At 44.1% G+C, this 26,166-nt stretch overlaps 1 protein-coding gene across 3 annotated transcripts; it reads right to left on the bottom strand.

Annotated features, from left to right (window-relative positions):
* Positions 1-2,167: 2,167 nt before the first annotated feature.
* Positions 2,168-25,942, bottom strand: LOC121576903 (RING finger protein 141). Of its 3 annotated transcripts, XM_041890464.2 has the most exons (8): positions 25,835-25,942; positions 14,190-14,317; positions 13,986-14,071; positions 11,007-11,204; positions 10,436-10,544; positions 10,036-10,214; positions 9,774-9,881; positions 2,168-2,634 (listed from the first exon to the last, which is right to left on the bottom strand). In XM_041890464.2, the coding sequence occupies exons 4-8, from the start codon at positions 11,141-11,143 to the stop codon at positions 2,484-2,486; spliced, it is 684 nt and encodes a 227-aa protein (XP_041746398.1). In that variant the 5' UTR covers positions 11,144-11,204; positions 13,986-14,071; positions 14,190-14,317; positions 25,835-25,942; the 3' UTR covers positions 2,168-2,483. The 3 variants fall into 3 exon arrangements, with proteins under 3 accessions (XP_041746398.1, XP_041746397.1, XP_041746396.1); XM_041890463.2 differs by lacking the exon at positions 14,190-14,317; XM_041890462.2 differs by lacking the exons at positions 13,986-14,071; positions 14,190-14,317.
* Between the last annotated feature and the right edge of the window lie 224 nt (positions 25,943-26,166).

The following is a 26,166-nucleotide window of genomic DNA, read 5'->3' as shown; positions in this document are numbered from 1 at the left end:
TATTTTTATTCAGTATAGTAAAAGCCAGTCATGAGTAAAGTACATACAGCTCAAATCTTTAGTTCAGTAATGGGAATAACATATTTGGACTGTATTATTTGTAGTATTATTTTAATTCACAGCCTCACACTTAATAAAAAGTTAAATATTTAAAACATCCAATGCACTGGCCATGCTTAAGTACCCATGATATATAAATGATTTTGTAAACAATAATTACATTTTGTTTTACTGATTCATATATAAAACTAAAAGCAACATTTTGGGGGGGATAAATCACCTCACCTAATTAACATTTTGAGGAGAAAATAGAACGTTTAATCATGGCTGAAGCATCCATGAGATTATTGTACTTAATTTCACATTTCATCAAATGACAAACCATTCACATTGAGTGTTATAGGATTTCAAAATGAAATTATAGTAGTTATGTGACTTGTGATTTATGGACATTTCAACAGCAGTTAGAGGTGCCTATAAAAATATCTACTACTATTCAGTACTCACAGTGTAATTATAAGATTAGGCAGGACCAAGCCGAACGGAAACAATGTGGTTGCATTATATATTCTTGTGGAGAGATAGATTGTGTGTGTAATATACACTACCAGTCCAAAGTTTGGACACACCTACTCATTCAAGGGTTTTTCTTTATTTTTACATTGTAGAATAATAGTGAAGACATCAAAACTATGAAATAACACATAACAAAAAAAGTTTTAAACCAATTTTATATTTGAGATTCTTCAAATAGCCAGCCTTTGCCTTGATGACAGCTTTGCACACTCTTGGCATTCTCTCAACCAGCTTCATGCATTTCAATTAACAGGTGTGCCTTCTTAAAAGTTAATTTGTGGCATTTCTTTCCTTCTTAATGCGTTTGAGCCAATCAGTTGTGTTGTGACAAGTTTTTTTTTTTACCCTATTTGGTAAAAGACCAAGTCCATATTATGGCAAGAACAGCTCAAATAAGCGAAGAGAAACAACAGTCCATCATTACTTTAAGACATGAAGGTCAGTCAATATGGAACATTTCAAGAACTTTTAAAGTTTCTTCAAGTGCAATCACAAAAACCATCAAGCGCTATGATGAAACTGGCTCTCTTGAGGACCACCACAGGAATGGAAGACCCAGAGTTACCTCTGCTGCAGAGGATAAGTTCATTAGAGTTACCAGCCTCAGAAATTGCAGACCAAATAAATGCTTCATGGAGTTCAAGTCACAGACACACCTCAACATCAACTGTTCAGAGGGGACTGTGTGAATCAGGCCTTCATGGTCGAATTGCTGCAAAGAAATCACCACTAAAAGGACACCAACAAGAAGAAGAGACCTGCTTAGGCCAAGAAACACGAGCAATGGACATTAGACCGGTGGAAATTTGTCCTTTGGTCTGGAGTCCAAATTTGAGATTTTTGGTTCCAACCGCCATGTCTTTGTGAGATACGGTGTGGTTGAACGGATGATCTCCACATGTGTAGTTCCCACTGTAAAGTATGGAGGAGGAGGTGTTATGGTGTGGGGGTGCTTTGCTGGTGACACTTTCTGTGATTGATTTAGAATTCAAGGCACACTTAACCAGCATGGCTACCACAGCATTCTGCAGCCATCCCAAACGACCATTTGTTTTTCAACAGGACAATGACCCAACACACCTACAGGCTGTGTAAGGGCTATCTTACCAAGAAGGAGAGTGATGGAGTGCTGTATCAGATGACCTGGCCTCCACAATCCCCCAACCTCAACCCAGTCGGACAGCAGAATGAAGGAAAAGCAGCCAACAAGTGCTAAGCATATGTGGAAACTCCTTCAAGACTGTAGTCCTCTGTAGCTCAGCTGGTAGAGCATGGCGCTTGTAATGCCAAGGTGGTCGGTTCGATCCCCGGGACCACCTATACACAAAAAAAAAATGTATGCACGCATGACTGTAAGTCGCTTTGGATAAAAGCGTCTGCTAAATGGCATATTATTATTATAAGATGGTTGAGAGAATGCCAAGAGTGTGCAAAGCTGTCATTAAGGCAAAGGGTGGCTATTTGAAGAATCTGAAATATAAAATATATTTTGATTTGTTTAATACTTTTTTGGTTACTACATGATTCCATATGTGTTATTTCATAGTTTTGATGTCTTCACTATTATTCCACAATGTAGAAAATAGTAAAAATTAAGAAAAACCCTTGAATGAGTAGGTGTTCTAAAACTATTGACTGGTACTGTACATACACACACACAAAGTTTAAGAGCAATCATGTAAAAGTCATCTTGAAATAATATGGAAAAGTAAAAAGAAAAAGAACATAAAAGAAATATAAACCATCACAGCAGGCAAATTCCTATAAAGCAAACCATCTTATCTACATACACCCAAAACCAGGGCAAGGTGCTTTTCCTGGCAAAAAACTCCAGACCCTTCCCCAAACTATTCTTGATATCAGTTTGTCTGTCAGTGGTTAATCAAAGTGCCTCAGTGTTGAGTAGTTTAAGGTCTGTGCGGATGGCCTGCCTCGTCAGCCAGGTTGAGGATATAGCCAGCTACGTCCTCCTCTGTAGGGGCATCAGGCATCACCCACGACTCATTGGCAGCGGTCACTTGCAAGCGGCATATCGGACAATTCCTGCTCTGCCCACTCCTATGAAAACAAACCAAATCATTTCATTGGGTATGTTTACATGGACACTGATTAAATGTAGTTTGATTAAAACGTCTACATGCTTTGCAAGAAGAACGATTTCCCTAATAATCCTGTTTAAAATGGACATCAGGCCTAAATTAGGCTACCTGAAGGGACTTTGATGAATGCAGAAAAATCGCCAATCAAAATAAACATGTTATCAAAGCGACCATATTATTTTATTTATTAAAACAACAATATAATACAAAGACAATACAAATGGCCGTTCCTATCAGTGGGTGCTCTAGTCAGTGGATGCGATTTCCCCCACCCACCCCAGAGATGCCAGCAGGGCAAAGCCCCCGCCCTTGGCCCAATGGGATTTTCCCAGGGTGGGAAGGACCAAGCACCACCCGACGCCCAGGCGGGCATGGAAGCGAGCGCACCCATAACCACCAGACCAGCACACACACCGCTCACAGCGTGAAACCAAAACATACATAACTAAACACAAAACATTCAATCACATCCCCACCCTCACCCCTGATTGGAGGATCTCAAACCTTTATATTGTGCAAGTGTATTTATTCCAACACTCATTAATGCCAACCTTCAAACAGCCACAGATCAACCCATCTCTCCCAATAAATCATTCTACCATTTCCTCTTGTAATATATCCCTCCATTCTACCATGGTGTCTCACTAGGGACCTGAACCTCCCCATCTGCAGCATTTCTACCGAAAATGCCCCATAAATAAACATTTGACAGTGATCCTTCAAATCCCCCAACAATACAGTTTGCAGGTCCAACCGCACCCTGATATAACAAACCATTCCTAGACCTGACTCCAAAAACAAGCCACAGATGGACAGTACCAAAAGAGATGTTCTATTGATTCTGTTTCCTCGTGGCAGCCTGCACCGGTCTGACTGTTCAATGACCCATATACAGTCGTGGTCAAAAGTTTTGAGAATGACACAAGTATTGGTCGTCACAAAGTTTGCTGCTTCAGTGTTATGAGATATTTTTGTCAGATGTTACTATGGTATACTGAAGTATAATTACAAGCATTCCATAAGTGTCAAAGGCTTTTATTGACAATTACATTAAGTTTATGCAAAGAGGCAATATTTGCAGTGTTGACCCTTCTTTTTCAAGACCTCTGCAATCCGCCCTGGCATGCTGTCAATTAACTTCTGGGCCACATCCTGACTGATGGCAGCCCATTCTTGCATAATTTGTGGGTTTTTGTTTGTCCACCCGCCTCGAGGATCGACCACAAGTTCTCAATGGGATTAAGGTCTGGGGAGTTTCCTGGCCATGGACCCAAAATGTTGATGTTTTGTTCCCCAAGCCACTTAGTTATCACTTTTGCCTTATGGCAAGGTGCTCCATCATGCTGGAAAAGGCATTGTTCGTCACCAAACTGTTCTTGGATGGTTGAGAGAAGTTGCTCTCTGAGAATGTGTTGGTACCATTCTTTATTCATGGCTGTGTTCTTAGGCAAAATTGTGAGTGAGCCCACTCCCTTGGCTGAGAAGCAACCCCACACATGAATGGTCTCAGGATGCTTTACTGTTGGCATGACACAGGACTGATGGTAGCGCTCACCTTGTCTTCTCCGGACAAGGTGTTTTCCGGATGCCCCAAACAATCGGAAAGGGGATTCATCAGAGAAAATGAGTACCCCAGTCCTCAGCAGTCCAATCCCTGTACCTTTTGCAGAATATCAGTCTGTCCCTGATGTTTTTCCTGGAGCGAAGTGGCTTCTTTGCTGCCCTTCTTGACACCAGGCCATCCTCCAAAAGTCTTCGCCTCACTGTGCGTGCAGATGCACTCACACCTGCCTGCTGCCATTCCAGAGCAAGCTCTGTACTGGTAGTGCCCCGATCCCGCAGCTGAATCAACTTTAGGAGACGGTCCTGGCGCTTGCTGGACTTTCTTAGGCGCCCTGACGCCTTCTTCACAACAATTGAACCTCTCTCCTTGAAGTTCTTGATGATCCGATAAATGGTTGATTTAGGTGCAATCTTACTAGCAGCAATATCCTTGCCTGTGAAGCCCTTTTTGTGCAAAGCAATGATGACGGCACATGTTTCCTTGCAGGTAACCAGGGTTAACAGAGGAAGAACAATGATTTCAAGCACCACCCTCCTTTTAAAGCTTCCAGTCTGTTATTCTAACTCAATCAGCATGACAGAGTGATCTCCAGCCTTGTCCTCGTCAACACTCTCACCTGTGTCAACGAGAGAATCACTGACATGATGGCAGCTGGTCCTTTTGTGGCAGGGCTGAAATGCAGTGAAATTGTTTTTTGGGGATTAAGTTCATTTTCATGGCAAAGAGGGACTTTGCAATTAATTGCAATTCATCTGATCACTCTTCATGACATTCTAGAGTATATGCAAATTACCATCATCAAAACTGAGACAGCAGACTTTGTGAAAATTAGTATTTGTGTCACTCAAAACTTTTGACCACGACTGTACACTGAGCATTCTTTTGTAGCGAGAATTTGATATAATAGCTTAAATTTAAGTTTTGTATATCAGTTCATAAACCCGATGTCATGGTATTGGTACTTCGAAAATCTGTTCCCAACTATCTTGAATTTTATGAAGCATAGTTGTCAACCCTCTTGACCGTAAGTGAAACTGATACATTTTACGATTTATATTGGTCATTTTATGCCATTTATACGGTACTTTTTAATTGGTGGCAGACAAACTAATTAATTCCTTTAGCTTCTAAGTAATTGCCTCTTCCATTTGTGGAAGAGCTGCGATGAGTTGGTTATTTAAGCAATATGGCCCGAGGGGGTGTGGTATATGGCCAATATATCACGGCTAAAGGCTGTTCTTACGCAAGACGCAACGTGGAGTGCCTGGATACAGCCCTTAGCCGTGGTATACTGGCCATATACCCTAAACCCCCGAGGTGCCTTATTGCTATTATAAACTGGTTACCAACGTAATTAGAGCAGTAAAAATATATGTTATGTCATACCCGTGGTATGAAGTCTGATATTTTTATTTATTTATTTTACCTTTATTTAACCAGGTAAGCCAGTTGAGAACAAGTTCTCATTTACAACTGCGACCTGGCCAAGATAAAGCAAAGCAGTGCGATAAAAACAACAACAACACAGAGTTACATATGGAATAAACAAAACGTACAGTCAATAACACAATAGAAAATCTATATACAGTGTGTGCAAATGTATTAAGTTATGGCGGTAAGGTAATAAATAGGCCATAGTGCAAAATAATTACAATTTAGCATTAACACTAGAGTGATAGATGTGCAGAAGATGATGTGAAAGTAGAGCAAAATAAATAACAATGTAAATAACAATATGGGGATGAGGTAGTTGTGTGGGCTAATTACAGATGGGCTGTGTACAGGTGCAGTGATCGGTAAGCTGCTCTGACAACTGATGCTTAAAGATAGTGAGGGAGATAAGTGTCTCCAGCTTCAGAGATTTTTGCAATTCGTTCCTGACGGCTGTCAGCCAATCAGCATTCAGGGCTCGAACCACCCAGTTTATACTTTTTTTATACCATGGCATTGTTGAATACTCGTTTCTGATTGGCTTGAAGGGCATTCTAGAGCGTGCATTATTTCCCTATAACACACGGTATATTTGCACGGTAGAATTCAATGGCTATAATAATGGCTGATTGTCTTGGATGGCCGTTCCTACTCAAAACTTTGGAAGCTTTCAAATTTCCAGCTGAAATAATACATTTCATAAAATTATTGTATAAATATCCTAAAGCAAAAATATACTCAAATAATACATTATCTGAAGAAATTGCTTTAGAAAGGGGCAAAAGACAGGGATGTCCTCTCTCTCCCCTCCTGTTTGCACTGGCAATTGAACCGCTTGCAGTAAGAATTATAGAGGACTCAAAATGTAACAGGTATCAGTATTGGTAAACATACATTTAAACAAAACTTATTTGCAGATGATCTCCTGATATACCTGATAATGCCCCCTTTGATAAAAATATTTTCAGAATACTCAAATCTCAGGTTATAAAATGTACATGGAAAAAAATGAAATATTGGCAATAAGAAAAAGAAAAACTCACGATTTACAGCAATCCTTTAAGTGGACCACAAAAAATAAAGATGCTTAATAAGTGACCAATATATAAAGATAACTTTATTCCATTACTCAACAATATGAAAGCAGATTTAATTAAATGGAATAATCTTCCCCATTATTTTCCAGAGAACGCATAGCCCCTCGTTGATTATCCCTTACTTATTGTGCATACATCTCCATACATTATTAATTGCTTGTGTGACAATTTTACCGTCGTTGTTTACAAATGTCATTCATGAACATGATACCTTCCTTATACATTCTCTCCAAGAAAATTGGTTTATCCTCTATCAGTAGATTGGAGTTTAGCCATTTATTTGCTGTAATATAAACTCAGCAAAAAAAAGAAACGTCCCTTTTTCAGGACCCGGTCTTTCAAAGATAATTCGTAAAAATCCAAATAATTTTACAGATCTTCATTGTAAAGGGTTTTAACACTGTTTCCCATGCTTGTTAAATGAACCATAAACAATTAATTAACATGCACCTGTGGAACGGTCGTTAAGACACTAACAGCTTACAGACGGTAGGCAATTAAGGTCACAGTTATGAAAACTTAGGACACTAAAGAGGCCTTTCTACTGACTCTGAAAAACACCAAAAGAAAGATGTCGAGGGTCCCTGCTCATCTGCGTGAACATGCCTTAGGTATGCTGCAAGGAGGCATGAGGACTGCAGATGTGGCCAGGGCAATAAATTGCAATGTCCGTACTGTGAGACGCCTAAGACAGCGATACAGGGAGACAGGACGGACAGCTGATCGTCCTCGCAGTGGCAGACAACGTGCAACAACACCTGCACAGGATCGGTACATCCGAACATCACACCTGTGGGATAGGTACAGGATGGAAACAACAACTGCCCGAGTTACACCAGGAACGCACAATCCCTCCATCTGTGCTCAGACTGTCCGCAATAGGCTGAGAGAGGCTGGACTGAGAGCTTGTAGGCCTGTTGTAAGGCAGGTCCTCACCAGACATCACCGGCAACAACGTCGCCTATGGGCACAAACCCACCGTCGCTGGACCAGACAGGACAGGCAAAAAATGCTCTTCACTGACGAGTCACGGTTTTGTCTCACCAGGGTTGATGGTCGGATTCGCGTTTATCGTCGAAGGAATGAGCGTTACAACAAGGCCTGTACTCTGGAGCGGGATCGATTTGGAGGTGGAGGGTCCGTCATGATCTGGGGCGGTGTGTCACAGCATCATCGGACTGAGCTTGTTGTCATTGCAGGCGATCTCAACGCTGTGCGTTACAGGGAAGACATCCTCCTCCCTCATGTGTCTTCCTGCAGGCTCATCCTGACACGACCCTCCAGCATGACAATGCCACCAGCCATACTGCTCGTTCTGTGCGTGATTTCCTGCAACACAAGAATGTCAGTGTTCTGCCATGGCCAGCGAAGAGCCCAGATCTCAATCCCATTGAGCACGTCTGGGACCTGTTGGATCGAAGGGTGAGGGCTAGGCCCATTCCCCCCAGAAATGTCTGGGAACTTGCAGGTGCCTTGGTGGAAGAGTAGGGTAACATCTCACAGCAAGAACTGGCAAATCTGGTGCAGTCCATGAGCAGGAGATGCACTGCAGTACTTAATTCAGCTGGTGGCCACACCAGATACTGACTGTTACTTTTGATTTTGACCCCCCCTTTGTTCAGGGATACATTATTCAATTTCTGTTAGTCACATGTCTGTGGAACTTGTTCAGTTTAGATCTCATTTGTTGAATCTTGTTATGTTCATAAAAATATTTACACATGTTAAGTTTGCTGAAAATAAACGCAGTTGACAGTGAGAGGACTTTTCTTTTTTTGCTGAGTTTATATGCCGTCTCTTCTGGAGGATGAAATTGGAATTGTAGGGAACTCTGCATGGCTTCATTTAAGGAGGATACTTTCAACAGGGTTCCATTGTCAATCAACCGGAAATGGATAGTTTAATATGTATAAGAACAAAGAGACCCATTTTAAACATCGGATGTGCCTCTCTTAGTAGCCTACTGGAAAACCAGTTTGGATTTAGATACAGTTTTGGTATAATAGAAGCTTTAAGAGAGAGGTTTAATGCCTTGATATTTAATAGTTTTAGCCCTCCAAACTCATTATTTTTGGGAAGCCTATTTGATACGGAGTTAAGACATTTCTTTGGTGATCAAATGTTTTTTATTTATTAATAATAATTGTCAGCAAACATGAATACATACAAAATGAAGTTACAACCCCCCTCCCCCCATCCCAATCCGAGGAGCTAAGGGATCAAATTAGATAAACATACATGAAAAAAATTACTGAAAAATACTAAGCAACAAAGTTTCAGCGGGGGTTGGAACAGAAATTATTTTCCAATCGTTTTGTTCTGAACAGAACCATTTTTTTTTTTTTGTTTCCGTTCCACTGTTCAGACCAGCAAAATAAAGTTCTGAATCGGTTCCAACCCCAAAACATGTATTGGTTTATGTCGTTCCTTTCTGTTCCTTTTTAAACCTCTGAAACCATTTTCTTTTTTGTTTATATTTAGTTCCACGTTAAATGACTTCCCCAGTCAGTGTGGATAGAGCAGCTTGCTATGGAGTGGGCAAGTTATTTACATGCATTGGACAGACAAGTGTGGAGGAGGAGGCTTTGCTTCAAGCGCTGGGCCACGGTACCCAAGTTCGGACATAAAGTTTGTATATGAAAACTATTTCTAATATTCACACTTTTAGATTTTCCAAGCTCACTTCACTCACGCATAAGAAGGCTCGTGCTGCTCCTGCGAGCACATGCACAGACACAGCTGGAACTCTGATTAACGGGTTTACATGTCCTAATTATTTGAAAGATTGCAAAGAAATATAGGCGTTTTAATTGACATATGCTTACTTAAGATAATTATTGTTAGGCGTTTACATGACTAATGCCATACTATTGCTATAATCAGTTTAATATCAAATTATTAGTGGGCATGTTAATGTGCTCAATTACTCAAATGACCCATGAAAAATGGACCTCATGACAACAGATGTATGTATGACCTATTGTGGATAGTGTCTGTGTCTCTTACCACTTGTCAATGCACTTCTGACAGAAGCTGTGCGCACAGGGCAGAATGAGGTCAGATTTCCCATCCATGCAGATACAGCACTCCTCCTCATCAGTCAACTGCTTTACCCTGTATGGGAATACACACAATGGCAGCCAGTCACAGACCAGCCTCAGCTTCCAGACCTCCTCACATCCAGGAACAAGACTTGGAAGGATGGCAACGCAAGACTTCACACAGACACATGAAAGAAACACACACACACACACACTGAAGTACTAACCTGCCCATCCACATGCTGGCCTGGCAGGAGTCCCCTGACGGGAGTGTTCCAGACGCGAGGCTGGCGCCCTCTGCTGACAGCACCTCTGCTGCCTGGCTGGTGATGTCATGGTACAGCTGGATGAACTGGTACAGGTTCATGATGCGAGACGCCTCCACCATCCCATTCTCTTTGTTGATCTGCCAGAGCACAGGGCAACAACACACACGTTTCAGTCTCAAAAACACAGATGCCATGAACACACACGATGTGCTTACGACAGACACTGTAACACACACACACACACACATCATTTCTGTTTCAAAAACACACATGCCCCCTAAAAAACTAGTGAGAGTGGAGACTGATTCACAATGACATGTCTCCATCAGAGACCAACTTTAATTTGTCCCTCTCTCACCTTGGTACAAACTATCCTCACAGCCACTTTCCACAGAGCAGAGGTGTCCGAGCCAGTCTGGACTTCAAAGATCAGATGTTTTTGCTGTCCAGTTGCTAGTTTAGCCGTCCTGTCCAGTTCACAGTCATAGAGAAACATTGTTACTCAACAGATGATCAGAGGACAGTCACAATGACAACTTAACACTGTCACCTAACTATCCTCCGTTTCAGTCACTCACTGCCTGTGAGAGCCAGATTTACACCAGTAGCAGCAAGGCCTACTGATTGGGGAATAGACTAGGGTAAATCCTAGCAGGGAGATACTGCTCTAGCTCTTGATTAAGGTTCATAACCTGGATTATGTCAGTTAATAACTAGTGTTATAATTGGATAATGTTCAAGAAGTGCCAGCGGAGGACCTGGATGTTACTTTGGGGAATTAGCTCCCCATCTGGAAATGAAAAGGGAAAGACTGCGATTCTCTTTGTAGATCTGCATATTATTATTATTATATCATCATATATTTGTCTAATGACTAAGTACAAAGCAAACAAGGCCTACATTGACAGTAACAACATGGCCGGCCTTACACGTCATTGAGCTCTGCCACCCTGGCCAGGAACTCATCGTAGTTGAGGTAGCCGCTGTCGCGTACCAGCCCTGCATGTTTCACCAGCTTCTCAGGTAGATGGGTCATCACCGCCTGGCCTGAGATCTGCTGGCCCATCCTGACCGCACTCAATCAACAGCACTATGGGAAGACCGTGCCTCATTCAGCACAAGAGGGCCTGACCGAGGGAAACAAGCAAAGTCACCAAGTCATTTACCTACGGCCTTTAGAGCAAGGGTTGCTAACCTTTGTTGACCTGCGACCCCATTTTGATATTTAAGTTCACAACCCCACGATATGAAAAAAGTGATGTAATCAGCAGCCAATGTTTACATTTTGTTTTTTTTTGGGGGGGGGGCTATGACAGTCTATTACAAATCAGTCTGACAGTACTTTTGACAGTATTTCAATCTGATGAAAGTATGGTTTGAAGTGACAGAAATGCATCAGAAAATTATTGTGAAATTCAGAAGGTCATCAGGTAATAATTTTGTATGATTTTCTGTGTAGAAAAGATAATAATTGACGATGTTCTTTTCCCCCCAGTCGGATTTAGTGCCTGGTCTTGTCCAGTCTGTTCTAATGAGGCTTGTGGGCATTGTAGAGGGAAACAGACACATAAGTGTTCCTGAGAGTCTTATCTTTCAGTGATGGGGTCATAATCCTTTGTAGCTTAAACCGTTCAAAAGATAGAGCCACATTTGTAGGAAGAAAACAGAAACCACTCTGTTTATTACAACCACACCTAGCTTCTCTCGCAACTCCATTTTCAAATCAACCGACCCCACATTGGGTCACAACCCCTAGTTTGGGAAACGCTGCTTTAGAGGGAACTATTTTCAGTGAAGGACTGTTATCCCAACTTTGTAGCCTAGTATGAGTGTTTTCAGCCAAGACTGCTACCAGCCATAGGGCATTATTTAGATATCAGATAAGCCTAATTATTTGTGAAAATGTCTAATGGGTTTGACAGCTAGGTAACTTTAATTTACATTTTACATTTTAGTCATTTAGCAGTGAGCGCATACATTTTTCATACACATTTCAATGCATTGACACATAAAATGGCATGACAATATAACTTTACTGTTACTGTCATAACCAGTTGAATTGAGGCAGGTACTGTTTCACAAAATAGCCATATATAACTGGCTAGCTAGCTAGCTAGGACTTAGCACTTGATCAGCACTTTCAGTTCCATTACATTACACATAAGAGTCATTGGACGAAGGCGTCTTCTGTATGGGGAAGTTTTGTTAAGAGGCCCGACACACGGTCTGAACATTAACATCGCTTGAGGTACGGTTTTGGAAGCATAAGGACCTTATCTTTCATATCAGTGAGAAATAAAAATAAAATAAAAACTAAAAGGTTGAATTGATACACATCTTTATAGGGTTAGGGTTTCCACATGGCCATATTTCCATGTTAGAGTGCTTGTTTACGGAAAACAGACGGAAGACCGAGTGGACCTCTTCTTCTTCTTTGGTATAATTGCATTCGCACATTTGTTTGTGCATGCTGTCACCTACTGTGCGGTAGTGTGTGGTCGGTAGTGTGTGGTCAGTCATGTTACATTTAGTGATACAAAAATAAAAATAAAGGGGGAAAGGAACAAATAAATGGCACCACCACCAATATAACACCATTTCATAAAAATAAAAACACCACCCCATTCCACTACTTTGACCCTAACTGATCCTACACCAGGCCGCCGGCCTGGGAGGACGGGACTCTTTCATGCAACAGACCTTGTAACTCTTCTGCAGTAAAACCTTGTACACCCATGTACTTCTCTGCAGCTGCCACCACCACATCTATTTTCTGTGATTTACATTCCATTTCTGCAGTACAGTTGATAACCATGGCAATGAATGCCAAGAAGCCAACCTTACTGAAGCACACATTCATGTCACTCTGTATTGGCCTAGGCCTACTGCTCACCCTTGACCCATCATCCTCAGCATACGACACCTTCTGTTCTACTCTTACCCTGGCAAGCTCAACCTGTCTCTCTCGCACCGGGCACTTCTAATCCCCAGCAACATGGGCACCCCCACAATTGACCGTTCTTTCCACCGATATTTCACATTCCTTTGTCCCATGCCCCCTTGAACACTTTTCACATCTCTGAATCTCACTCCTACACACTGCTGCAATATGACCATAAACTTGGAATCTAAAACACCTTAGTGTTCAGGCTCTGTCGTAGCTGGCCGCGACCGGGAGACCCATGGGGCGGCGCACAATTGGCCCAGCGTCGTCCAGGGTAGGGGAGGGAATGGCCGGCAGGGATGTAGCTCAGTTGGTAGAGCATGGCGTTTGCAACGCCAGGGTTGTGGGTTCGATTCCCATGGGGGGTCAGTATGAAAGAAAAAGAAAAAAAAGAAAATAATTATGCACTCACTAACTGGATAAGAGCATCTGCAAAAACCAAGTCACAGGTCTTGTCCCAAAGCTCGTGAGGCGAAGCGCCGCTCCCTCTGGGTGGAAGACACAGAAAACCATCACAAGGGCCCGTCGAGCTACCTTCACCGATTGAACAGTACCCAACTTCATTTCTACCCAGCCTGATACTACATATGGGTCAGCCAAAAGGCAGGGATCCACGTTCTCCAAAAATATCACTACCACTGGGCCAGATTCATCCTTTGCATGAACAGAGATAATTCATCCTCACACTCGTCAGGTTAACTTTTCTGCGCTATCAGAGGCAACAGAGTGCGGTTTGTACGTGGCGCCATTCTTCCTCAACACACACATTCCCTCTGCACTCGGCTCTTCTCTTTCTTCCTCTCTGTCCATAACCACATCTATCCGTTCACCATGCTCTTACCGTGCCTTCATCCGTTATATTCAGGCCCTACGGGGTAGAAAAGCCAGGTATAGACCCCCCAGATACAATTTATCCCCCCCAGTTTTGTTTCCCCATAAACATAACAAATGGTATATGAATTACCATGCCGCTTTTGCCACTGTAGTGCCGCTGGGCCTGCCAGTAGTGCTGACCGGGACAGAGGCTATATGCCGGTGTGCGCTCATGATCTGAGAAGTAGGGAGGAAGGGGATGATGTAATAATGTAATATTTAGTAGTTAAAATCCAAAATTGCATTCTGATTGGGCACCTAGCCATGCAATGTCATAAGATATCGCCTTCATTACCTTGTTTAGGAAGCTCATTGGATCCCAGGGCAGGGTCAAATTGACTGTTTTCCTTCCTCACAAAAACGTTTTGATAGTGGCGCACTGAATAATTATACAGTGCATTCGGGAAAGCACTTCCATCAGTCCTATTAGCCAAAGTACAATCATTGGAAAACAAAATGGACGATCTACGATCAAGGACATCCGACCAACGGGACATTAAAAACTGTCATATCTTATGTTTCACCGAGTCGTGGCTGAACGACGACATGGATAACATACAGCTGGCGGGATATATGCTACATCGGCAGGATAGAACGGCTGACTCCGGTAAGACATGGGGTGGCGGTCTGTGTATATTTGTAAACAACAGCTGGTGCACGAAATCTAATATTAAGGAAGTCTCGAGGTTTTGCTAGCGTGAGGTAGAGTATCTCATGATAAGCTGTAGACCACACTATTTACCAAGAGAGTTTATCTATATTTTTCGTAGCTGTTTATTTACCACCACAAACCGATGCTGGCACTAAAACTGCACTCAATGAGCTGTATAAGGCCATAAGCAAAACGGAAAACGCTCATCCAGAGGCAGCGCTCCTAGTGGCCGGGGACTTTAATGCAGGTAAGCTTAAATCTGTTCTACCTAATTTCTACCAGCATGTTAAATGTGCAACCAGAGAAAAATAAATAAATAATTCTAGACCACCTTTACTCAACACACAGAGACGCGTACAAAGCTCTCCCTCACCCTCCATTTGGCAAATCTGACCATAATTCTATCCTCCTGATTCCTGCTTATAAGCAAAAACTAAAATAGGAACCACCAGTGACTCAGTTAATAAGGAAGTGGTCAGATGACACAGATGCTAAGCTACAGGACTGTTTTGCTAGCACAGACTGGAATATGTTCCGGGATTCTTCCGTTGGCATTGAGGAGTACACCACATCATTCACTGGCTTCATCAATAAGTGCATCGATGATGTCGTCCCCACAGTGACCGTACGTACATACCCCAACCAGAAGCCATTGTTTACAGCCAACATCCGCACTGAGCTAAAGGCTAGAGCTGCCGCTTTCAAGGAGCGAGACTCAAACCCGGACGCTTATAAGAAATCCCGCTATGCCCTCCGACGAACCATCAAACAGGCAAAGAGTCAATACAGGACTAAGATTGAATCGTACTACACCAGCTCCGACGCTCGTCGGATGTGGCAGGGCTTGCAAACTATTACAGACTACAAAGGGAAGCACAGTCTCGAGTTGCCCAGTGACACGAGCCTACCAGAAGAGCTAAATCACTTCTATGCTCGCTTCGAGGCAAGCAACACTGAAGCATGCATGAGAGCATCAGCTGTTCCGGATTACTATATGATCACGCTCCCCGTAGCCGATGTGAGTAAGACTTTTAAGCAGGTCAACATTCAGGGCCAGACGGATTACCAGGACACGTACTCCGCGCATGCGCTGACCAACTTGCAAGTGTCTTCACTGACATTTTCAACATGTCCCTGACTGAGTCTGTAATACCAACATGTTTCAAGCAGACCACCATAGTCCCTGTGCCCAAGAACACCAAGATAACCTGCCTAAATGACTACCGACACTTTGCACTCACGTCTGTAGCCATGAAGTGCTTTGAAAGGCTGGTCATGGCTCACATCAACACCATTGTCCCAGACACCCTAGATCCACTCCAATTTGCATACCGCCCCAACCGATCCACAGATTATGCAATCTCTATTGCACTCCACACTGCCCTTTCCCACCTGGACAAGGGGAACACCTATGTGGGAATGCTATTAATTGACTACAGCTCAACGTTAAACACCATAGTGCCCTCAAAACTCAGGACCCTGGGACTAAACACCTCCCTCTGCAACTGGATCCTGGACTTCCTGACGGACCGCTCCCAGGTGGTAAGGGTAGGTAACAACACATCTGCCACATTGATCCTCAACACGGGGGCCCCTCAGGGGTGCGTGCACAGTCCCCTCCTGTACTCCCTGTTCACCCATGACTGCATGGCCAGGCACGACTCCAACACCATCATTAAGTTTGCCGACGACACAACAGTGGTAGGCCTGTTCACCGACAAGGATGAGACAACCTATAGGGAGGTCAGAGACCTGGCCGTGTGGTGCCAGGATAACAACCTCTCCCTCAACGTGATCAAGACAAAGGGGATGATTTTGGACTACAGGAAAAAAAAAGAGGACTGAGCACTCCCCCATTCTCATCGACAGGGCTGTAGTGGAACAGGTTGAGAGCTTCAAATTCCTTGGTGTCCACATCACCAAACTATCATGGTCCAAACACACCAAGACAGTCGTGAAGAGGGCACGACAAAGCCTATTCCCCCTCAGGAGACTGAAAAGATTTGGCATGGGTCCTCAGATCCTCAAAAAGTTCTACAGCTGCACCATCGAGAGCATCCTGACTGGTTGCATCACTGCCTGGTATGGCAACCGACCGCAAGGCACCACAGAGGGTAGTGCGTACGGCCCAGTACTTCCTGCCATCCAGGACCTCTATACCAGGCGGTGTCAGAGGAAGGCCCTAAAATTGTCAAAGACTCCAGCCACCCTAGTCATAGACTGTTCTCTCTACTACCGCATGGCAAGCAGTACTGATGCACCATGTCTCGGTCCAAAAGGCTTCTTAACAGCTTCTATCCTCAAGCCAAAAGACTCCTGAACAGCTAATCATGGCTACCCAGATTATTTGCATTGTCCCCCCCACCCCCTCTTTTACGCTGCTGCTACTCTCTGTTTATTATCTATGCATAGTCACTTTAACTCTACCCACATGCACATATTATCTCAATTACCTCAACTAACCTGTGCCCCCGCACATTGACTCTGTACCGGTACCCCCTGTACATAGCCTCCCTACTGTTATTTTATTTTACTGCTGCTCTTTAATTATTTATATTTTTTACTTATCACTTATTTTTCTTAAAACTGCATTGTTGGTTAAGGGCTTGTAAGTAAGCATTTCACTGTAAGGTCTGTTGTATTCGGCACGTGGCAAATAAAATTTGATTTGAAAGTATTCAGACCCCTTGACTTTTTCCACATTTTGTTACGTTACTGCCTTATTCTAAAATTGATTCAATTGTTTTTTTTCCCCCAATCTACACACAATACCCCATAATGTCAAAGCAAAAACAGGTTTTTAGTTTTTTTTGCACATGTATATATATATTGTGATGTCACGAGAGGCTGTGTCCTGGAGGGACGTTACATCCCCCTGAGGTGGCTGCAAACCCAGACAGCTATGGCTCCATCTGCTGGTATGGTCGGGAACTCCACCCCTCTATGGCCAATCTTCCCACGCAGCTGAAACAAATGAGGAGCTGATGAGCTGAAGGTTTGGGAAGGGAAGAGACACACTGAGAGGGTGTGTGGGGGGTGAAGAGACACAGTCTCCAACCTGGGCTCTCTGGAGGACAAGAGTGCTGCACGTCCACTTCCATGAGGAATATAAGGATTTGGAGATACTTACCTTTGGGAAATACTCACCTTTGGATATATGCACCGGTGGAAATACGTGAGAGACATTTGGAAGGACTTTTTGCTGGGTTGGCCACTAGCTGCAACGTGGACTACAGTAAGGCTGTGGAAAAGTTATCTGAGCGAGTGAGAATTATGATTTTGGATGTGGAAGAGACATCCCTGAACTGTTAACCCTTAAAGAGCCACAAGAGAACAGAATTTTGTTATATTTTCGTTAATTTCCCAAGACCTATAATAAAATCCTTGTTTTGTTTGAACCTTGTCTCCTTGCACTACTTGAGCAATCCCGCTGAAAGCTGTGTAGCCTCTCGTGACGTCACAGATGGTGGAGAATGCGGGCACGCTCAAGCGTTAATAGTGCATGTCAGAGGAGGATACCGAAGGTTTGATCACCCAGTTTTCCAAGTTGGCCGTAGGCTCCCCGCCGACTGAAATGGAGGACATATTGAAAGCCCTTGTTGCTGGCCAGCACGCCCAGATGCAAGCAAACGTGGCTCTCTTGGAGGAGCAAAAGAAAGCCAACCTTCTGAAGGCAGAGGAATTGCAGTTGCAGAGACAGAGGGTTGTCCAAAATACCCGCCCAATAAAGGCAAGTGACTTTATATCTAAGATGGGAGCTACCGATGACATTGAGGCATACCTGCATGCATTTGAGGCCACGGCCACTAGGGAAGCCTGGCCCAAGCAACAGTGGGTTGGTCTGTTAGCCCCCTTTCTAACCGGGGAATCGCTGAATGCTGTCCGGGACCTGGGCCCTGACCAGGTTACTGACTATGATGCCCTGAAGTCTGAGATCCTCAGCAGATATGGACTCACAAAGTTTGGTATGGCCCAGCGCTTTCAAAGCTGGACCTTCCAACCAGACCAACCTCCTCGGGCGCAGATGCATGAACTTGTCCGAATCGCAAGGAAATGGCTGGATCCGCAGAGGAATACAGCAGCGGCGGTGGTGGAGGCCGTTGTGGTGGATCGTTACCTACGCGCCCTGCCTTATGAGGCAAAACGGGTCATCAGTCAACAGGCCTTGACCACGGCTGATCTGACCGTGGAAGCTGTGGAAAAGTACCAGGCCACAGCGGAGATGCTGAATGCTTCCCGAAAAGACCCCAGGAGTGCGGCCCCACCACAAATGGGAAGAACCCGTCCAAAGGACCCCAAGGTCTCGAACCCAGCCACGTCAGGACTTATCCCGGCTCCAGGGGGAGCCAGAAACCAGGCGGGTCCAAGAAGAGTACACCAGGAGGGGGAAACTCGACAGTGTTACCGGTGTGGGGAGATGGGACATATCTCCTGGCAGTGTGGGAAACCAGCCGATGAACCTATGCCCACTGCGGAGTCCTCCAGCTCAGCACCCACACACCGTTTTGCCTCGCTCTTGGGAGTCGTAGATGGCGGCCCAGATCGACCCCCCCACCTGCCCGGTAACTGTGAATCACCATGATGTGGAGGCCTTACTGGATTCTGGTAGCCGGGCCACCCTGGTGCGTAAGGATTTGGTGGGCCCAACGTGTCTGACCCCGGGGAAAGTCCTCCCAGTTTCCTGTGTCCATGGGGACACCAGAGAATACCCCATTACTGAACTTACAATGACCAGCACACGGGGAACCATACACACGACGGCAGGGGGTGGTTGATTCCCTCCCCGTCCCTGTCCTAATTGGACGAGACTGCCCAGCCTTTTACCCACTCTGGAGAGAGTCTCAGGAGAGGATAACCCGAGTACCTCGGAAACGGAGAGGCAAGACTCATCCTGGGAAGGCTCCGGTGCAATCCTCCGAATTACTCACTCCCGCCCGGGCTCGGATAGGGATGGCAGGTGCCCAGACCGACACAGAGACGGAGCTACAGAATCTGGACAAAGAACTGTCTGGTCTGAAGGGGACCGCTGAGAGGTATCGTTTGTTAAAGCAACAGTTAGACATGAAGACAGAAGAGTTAGATATCCTCCAGGCTAAACTCCAACAGAGCTCCTTCCATAAGCAACAGGAGGAGCTGGAGAGGCTGCGCAGGACCATCGAGGAGTGTGAGGAGACCCTGCGCAGTAGTAAGGAGGTCCAGAAGAAGGCAGAGGAGAAGTACAAGGTGTTGGAGAACAAGATGAAGAATGCGGAGGCAGAGAGAGAGAAGGAACTGAAAGCTGCTCAACAGAAGCTAAACTCTGCTAAAACCAAGGCTGATGCGTTCAGTAAGAAACTCAAGGAGAGACAACAGGAGGCTGAGTCCCTGGTCCTAGAGGTGGAGGAGTTGAAGAGAGAGCAGGCTGGCAAGCACCACGGCAATGCGGACGCCCTCTCCCGGCGTGATGCCTTCTTCGCTGCCTTTACCCCGACGAGGACGTCGGTCCCGAGGAGGGGGATGTGTGATGTCACGAGAGGCTGTGTCCTGGAGGGACGTTACATCCCCCTGAGGTGGCTGCAAACCCAGACAGCTATGGCTCCATCTGCTGGTATGGTCGGGAACTCCACCCCTCTATGGCCAATCTTCCCACGCAGCTGAAACAAATGAGGAGCTGATGAGCTGAAGGTTTGGGAAGGGAAGAGACACACTGAGAGGGTGTGTGGGGGGTGAAGAGACACAGTCTCCAACCTGGGCTCTCTGGAGGACAAGAGTGCTGCACGTCCACTTCCATGAGGAATATAAGGATTTGGAGATACTTACCTTTGGGAAATACTCACCTTTGGATATATGCACCGGTGGAAATACGTGAGAGACATTTGGAAGGACTTTTTTGCTGGGTTGGCCACTAGCTGCAACGTGGACTACAGTAAGGCTGTGGAAAAGTTATCTGAGCGAGTGAGAATTATGATTTTGGATGTGGAAGAGACATCCCTGAACTGTTAACCCTTAAAGAGCCACAAGAGAACAGAATTTTGTTATATTTTCGTTAATTTCCCAAGACCTATAATAAAATCCTTGTTTTGTTTGAACCTTGTCTCCTTGCACTACTTGAGCAATCCCGCTGAAAGCTGTGTAGCCTCTCGTGACGTCACAGAATATATAAAAAACTTTCATAATATATTTACATAAGTATTCAGACCCTTTACTCAGCACTTTGTTGTAGCACCTTTGGCAGCGATTACAGCCTCGAGTCTTCTTGGGTATGACGCCACAAGCTTGGCACACCTGTATTTGGGGAGTTTCTCCCATTCTTCTCTGCAGATCCTCTCCAGCTCTGTCAGGTTGGATGGGGAGCATCGCTGCACAGCTATTTTCAGGTCTCTCCAGAGATGTTAGATCGGGTCCGGGCTCTCAAAGACATTCAGATATTTGTCCCGAAGCCACTCCTGCGTTGTCTTGGCTGTGTGCTTAGGGCCGTTGTCCTGTTGGAAGGTGAACCTTCGCCCCAGTCTGAGGTCCTGAGCGCTCTAGAGCAGGTTTTCATCAAGGATATCTGTACTTTGCTCCGTTCATCTTTCCCTCGATCCTGACTAGTCTCCCAGTCCCTGCCGCTGAAAAATATCCCCACAGCATGATGCTGCCACCACGCTTCAACGTAGGGATGGTGCCAGGTTTCCTCCAGACCTGACGCTTGGCATTCAGGCCAAAGAGTTCAATCTTGGTTTCATCAGACCAGAGAATCTTGTTTCTCATAGTCAGAGTCCTTTAGGTGCCTTTTGGCAAACTCCAAGCGGGCTGTCATGTGCCTTTTACTGAGGAGTGGCTTCCGTCTGGCCACTACCATAAAGGCCTGATTGGTGGAGTACTGCAGAGATGGTTGTCCTTCTGGAAGGTTCTCCCATCTCCACAGAGGAACTCTGGAGCTCTGTCAAGAGTGACCATCGGGTTCTTGGTCACCTCCTTGACCAAGGCCCTTCTCCCCCAATTGCTCAGTTTGGCCGGGCGGCCAGCTCTAGGAAGAGTCTTGGTGGTTCCAAACTTCTTCCATTTAAGAATGATGGAGGCCACTGTGTTCTTGGGGACCTTCAATGCTGCAGGCACTGTGTGCCTTTCCAAATCATGTCCAATCAATTGAATTTACCACATGTGGACTCCAATCAAGTTGTAGAAACATCTCAAGGGTGATCAATGGAAACAGGATGCACCTGAGCTAAATTTCGAGTCTCGTAGCAAAGGGTCTGAATACTTATGTAAATAAGGTATCTGTTTATTATTTTTAATACATTTGCAAAATGTTCTTAAAACCTGTTTTCGCTTTGTCATTATGGGGTATTGTGTGTAGATTGATGATGAAAAACATTTAATTTAATCAATTTTAGAATAAGGCTGTAACGTAACAAAATGTGGAAAAAGTCAAGGGGTCTGAATACATTCCAAATGCACTGTCCACTAAGCTTTCATCAGCATTGATATCCGAAAATGGCTGGGCACTGCCAAGAGCAAAAAAACTGAGGACCACCATGTCGAGACAGATGCCGAGCTCACCGAGCAACCTGCTTGCCCGACCGAGTTGAGGACCCTAGCAGCAAATATAATACCTGCCCATCCCCCACGCCGCCTGCTGACCAAAAAGAACGTGAAGAGCCTAGCACCAGCAGCACGAGGGTAACATCACAACAAGCACCTGCACCTCCATTACCCCAGCCACTAGCACCTGATGACCTCGGTGATGAGGAGCCAGCACAGGTTTGTCTTGACACGTACCCGAGTCACATTTTCAGTGGGAGAAAGCGGTCATTTGTAGCACCTGTTTCAAGGTCTGCATTTGGTTGTGGTGCACGCTATGACGTCTGAGGCGATATACGACTTTTCAATGTGTGTAGCTGCCTGTACAATTTCTCACAAAATCCTGGGGCTTCTCGACCCTCCTAACAAGTTATTGCAGTATGAAGCTACTGATCTGCACTCCGGTGTCAAACTTGTCCGCAGTACGTATGGGTGCGTTGAAAAACTGCGATGTGATGCTGAATTCGAAAAGCTTTGTGAGGCATGCCAGGAGGGCACGAGCACACCAGCTCCAAGCAAATGACAGAGTTTATTGTGGCTCGCACATTCTTGAAAAGTGCAATCACAAACACAGCCAACAACAACAAATGGACCCCACTCAGTGTTATTCAAAGATATGGAGGGCCTTTGCACTGAAACATGGATTAACATTTGGGGCATCTATAGCAATGTGCAAAAATTCCTTCTACACCCTGAATAACATATTCAGTGAACACAGATGCAGCATGTTACATCAACGAAAAGCCCAGCTTGTCCAGCTGGCATTTGAGAGGGACCTACCAAGTAAAGGAATGAGAATGGAATAAGAAACTTCTTATGAGATTCAAGACATCATCAAGGAGGCTGCAACTCTTCTAAATGGTAAGCTACAACCTTTATGGCCCTGGCCGCCGTGCCAGAATTAACTGGTTTTCCCTCATGTAAGCCTGGTTGTTTGGCAGATTTTTTAAATGTAATGTAGTGTTACTTCAGGCCTTTGCCTTGTACTTCAATTAATGTTAGATTTATCTGTGATCTCTTAATGTCATTGCTTGCTTTTGCGGGTCTAATTGCGAATGACAGATATGTAGCTTTGCGTTATTTTTTGGGTATACAGACAATGACCAATGTAGCCTACTGGTTGTGCTCTGAGATGAGCCCTGGTGCAGTTCTCTTATTGTCCTGGCTGTCCACTTCGGTGGTGCTGAAATTGGTAGTGCACCCTTTCATCGCGCAGTAGCCTTCTGTCCATGGTACTGAATCGATGTTACGGCGTGTGCTGTTTTAATGAGCGCATCTTGGGCCACCAGTCCTCGTGGGGCTTCTCTTCAACATTGCGCGCTTTCTTGGGACCAAAATGGCAGTTGGTGTATAGGCTATATGGCTGCATTTCAGATAGGCCTACATTTTTGTACGTCGCAGTAGTAGGACCAATACTGTGTGTAGCCTACTAAAAGAAGTAGGCAAACGTTCACTCTTATCATTAATTTGCATTACACACAGTCATTGTGTGATAGGCTACTGTAAAAGTGATGTCAATACTATGAAAACGATACATAGCCTACTTTTTCATCCCCTCCCTGCTCTCTTGCTATAGCATGTGTGTGTTGCTCTGAATGGGCATTTACTCTTATTCGCGGCAGATTCAAATTGGCTACTGTCATGTAGGAAATGTCACATCAGCTATGAATATAGAATATGCACTTAGTTTGGTTTAGTTCGCTTTTCTGAAACTCTCCTACAGAAAATATTACGCACCTGGAGAAGTGGCGGCTTGGCTTACTGTAGGTTACGCTCATTCTGTAGTGTCACAAATTCGACAGAAATGTAGCCTTTAGTTCTAATTATTGAAGTTTAAGCTATGAAGCCTGTAAGAACCTTTGATAGCCTAGTGTTGCTCATCCTGTCAAGCTGATCTGTGCGTGTTGGTAGGCGGAAATTATGTGTAGGCCTATGGCAGCTACGGCTGCATTTAGGATACACTTGTATGTTGTAGTTGGGCGCATATCTTTCTTGTGTTATTAAAATAAAACAACGGTTGTTGATGTGTATGGCTACATTTCATATACATTTTTGTACATTTGAACAGCAGTAGGACCAATCTACCTTGTTCTTTGGGGGCTCTAAAGCAATACTAGTTGTGCCCCCCATGGATTTAAAATGTCCCCTCAGGCATGTCATCCTGGAGCCGGGCCTGGCGTTTCTCCAAAACCCAACTTCTGTTCCTTAGCCCAATTTACAAGTCTGGCTATCTCTGGCCTCTCCATGCTTGCTCCCTTAGCCACTACTGGTGCTCCTTCTCAGTGCCCCTCTCGTGTGGAATGTATTTTCTAACCGACTATTTACATTGATACATAAGATCAATCAAAAGTTTAGATGTAATTTAATTCAGCCATCCTGTATTTGCTGACGTAAGGTAAATGCTAATTTTTCAAGCAAAGCGAAAAACGTATAACTTCTCACATGTAGAGTAATATAATATTAACTCCTGCAGAATTATGCTTTTCTTGTTTCTACTGTTTTGGAGTTATTGAGTTTTCTCCCTGGTCCCTAAACGAAACAGACAACTTTTCAAGATTATGAATGCATTCATTCTATTTCACATAAGACATTATTCTGGTGAGCACTACTTTATTTAGTCTTCTGGGGCAACAAGTTATGACAAAAGAGAAGCTGCATGTACTGTATCAAACTATAGTTAATAAACAAATGGCCTTCTAAATTATAAGCAGAAAGTTAAATTATAGTCAATGAATTATAGTTGGCAAGTTATTATGGAATTATTATGATGGATCAAACTGCGCAGGTAGCCTACTTTTTTAAGTGATTTGTTTGACAATCAGAAGAAAACATCACAACACCCATGATTTGCGAAACTGAGCCTACACAAACCGCAAAAACAACAGTAAACGGGATAAGATGTTTACATGCCACAGTATCCCATCTTAGATCAGCATATCCTAGGCATCTTATCCGGGTTTCTCATAACCGGGATACAAGCTTTTTGGGGTTATTGTAAACGGGATATGATGTTTATACGAGTCAACTCAAAAACGGAATACTGAGTATCCCAAATAATAACGTGATATTAGTGTGCATGTAACCGTGGTCACTGAAAAATACTGTCGGCTGCAACTGTGTCAAAACAGTGTACAGTAAGTGTGTATTTTGCATTTGTGAAATTATTTTGATGTGATATGAAAGACAAGGGATTTACGTTTCTAGAATCGTACCGCAATTGAGAATCGATTCACGTTTAGATGGAGTATTTGGCTTTTATTTTGTTGCTTCCAGGGCCAATTCGCCTCGCTTTAAAACAGACATAAGGTCGTTGTACTATAAGGTACTTTAGGCTCCTTTAGTCCATTATTTGGCTAGTTAGGACTGTTACCTATCACGGCATTGATAGGTTTATCCATCAAGCGTTAGCTTACGCTAATGTCATATTTCCCAGAAAATCTCATCAACAATATGAACGCTAACCAACGTTACATGCTGTTACGAATACGATCCTAGTGATGTCAGAAATGTTATGTAATCAACACATCGAGCTAGCCAGCTAAGTTAGCTTGCCTTGACTTGAAAACCTGTAGTTAGTCACACGAAAGGGTTGCCTATATTTGTTGCAATTTGTCTTTGGCATTTTACTGCATCTGGCACATAGCTACATATGACTAAATAGCTAACGTCACAATTTATTTCTTAGGTTCGGAAAGCCCACATAAGAACATCGATATACATTTGGTGACAAAAGTTCACCTTACCTGGTATGGCTACGTGTCAACATCGATATTTTACAACCCACATGCAATCAGCAACGTTTAATTTGTTTGGGAGTTTATGTTGTGGCTTCTATAGCGCTAGTAGAGCTGTCGCAGAATGATGACGAAAGAAAGTAGTGGCCAGCAAACTTCGCACTGTCCTTACATAACCATTTAAAATGTAAACTTCAATGGGGTAGGGACAGCCCGGTGGATGTCGCACACACTCGGAAAGTGAAACAACACGGCTGAACAGCGAAGACGGACGATTTTGGAGGAGGAAGAAGACTTTCCGTGGGAACTTCTTTGAGGAGAGGGATTTTTGAAATCGTTGA

This window comes from Coregonus clupeaformis, chromosome 11 (genome assembly GCF_020615455.1).
Source record: "Coregonus clupeaformis isolate EN_2021a chromosome 11, ASM2061545v1, whole genome shotgun sequence".
Classification (NCBI taxonomy): Eukaryota; Metazoa; Chordata; class Actinopteri; order Salmoniformes; family Salmonidae; genus Coregonus; species Coregonus clupeaformis.
Note: the sequence above shows the minus strand (reverse complement) of the source record. Positions and strands in the feature narration are given on the sequence as shown.

What these genes read in the sequence shown, in the direction of transcription:
- LOC121576903 (XM_041890464.2), bottom strand. Translation starts at nt 11,143, where the DNA reads ATGGGCCAGCAGATCTCAGGCCAGGCGGTGATGACCCATCTACCTGAG. An exon ending in GTGGCAGAGCTCAATGACGT is followed by an intron (nt 10,545 to 11,006) that starts GTAAGGCCGGCC and finishes TGAACTGGACAG; the next exon opens with GACGGCTAAACTAGCAACTG. An exon ending in CAGAAGTGCATTGACAAGTG is followed by an intron (nt 2,635 to 9,773) that starts GTAAGAGACACA and finishes TTGTTTTCATAG; the next exon opens with GAGTGGGCAGAGCAGGAATT.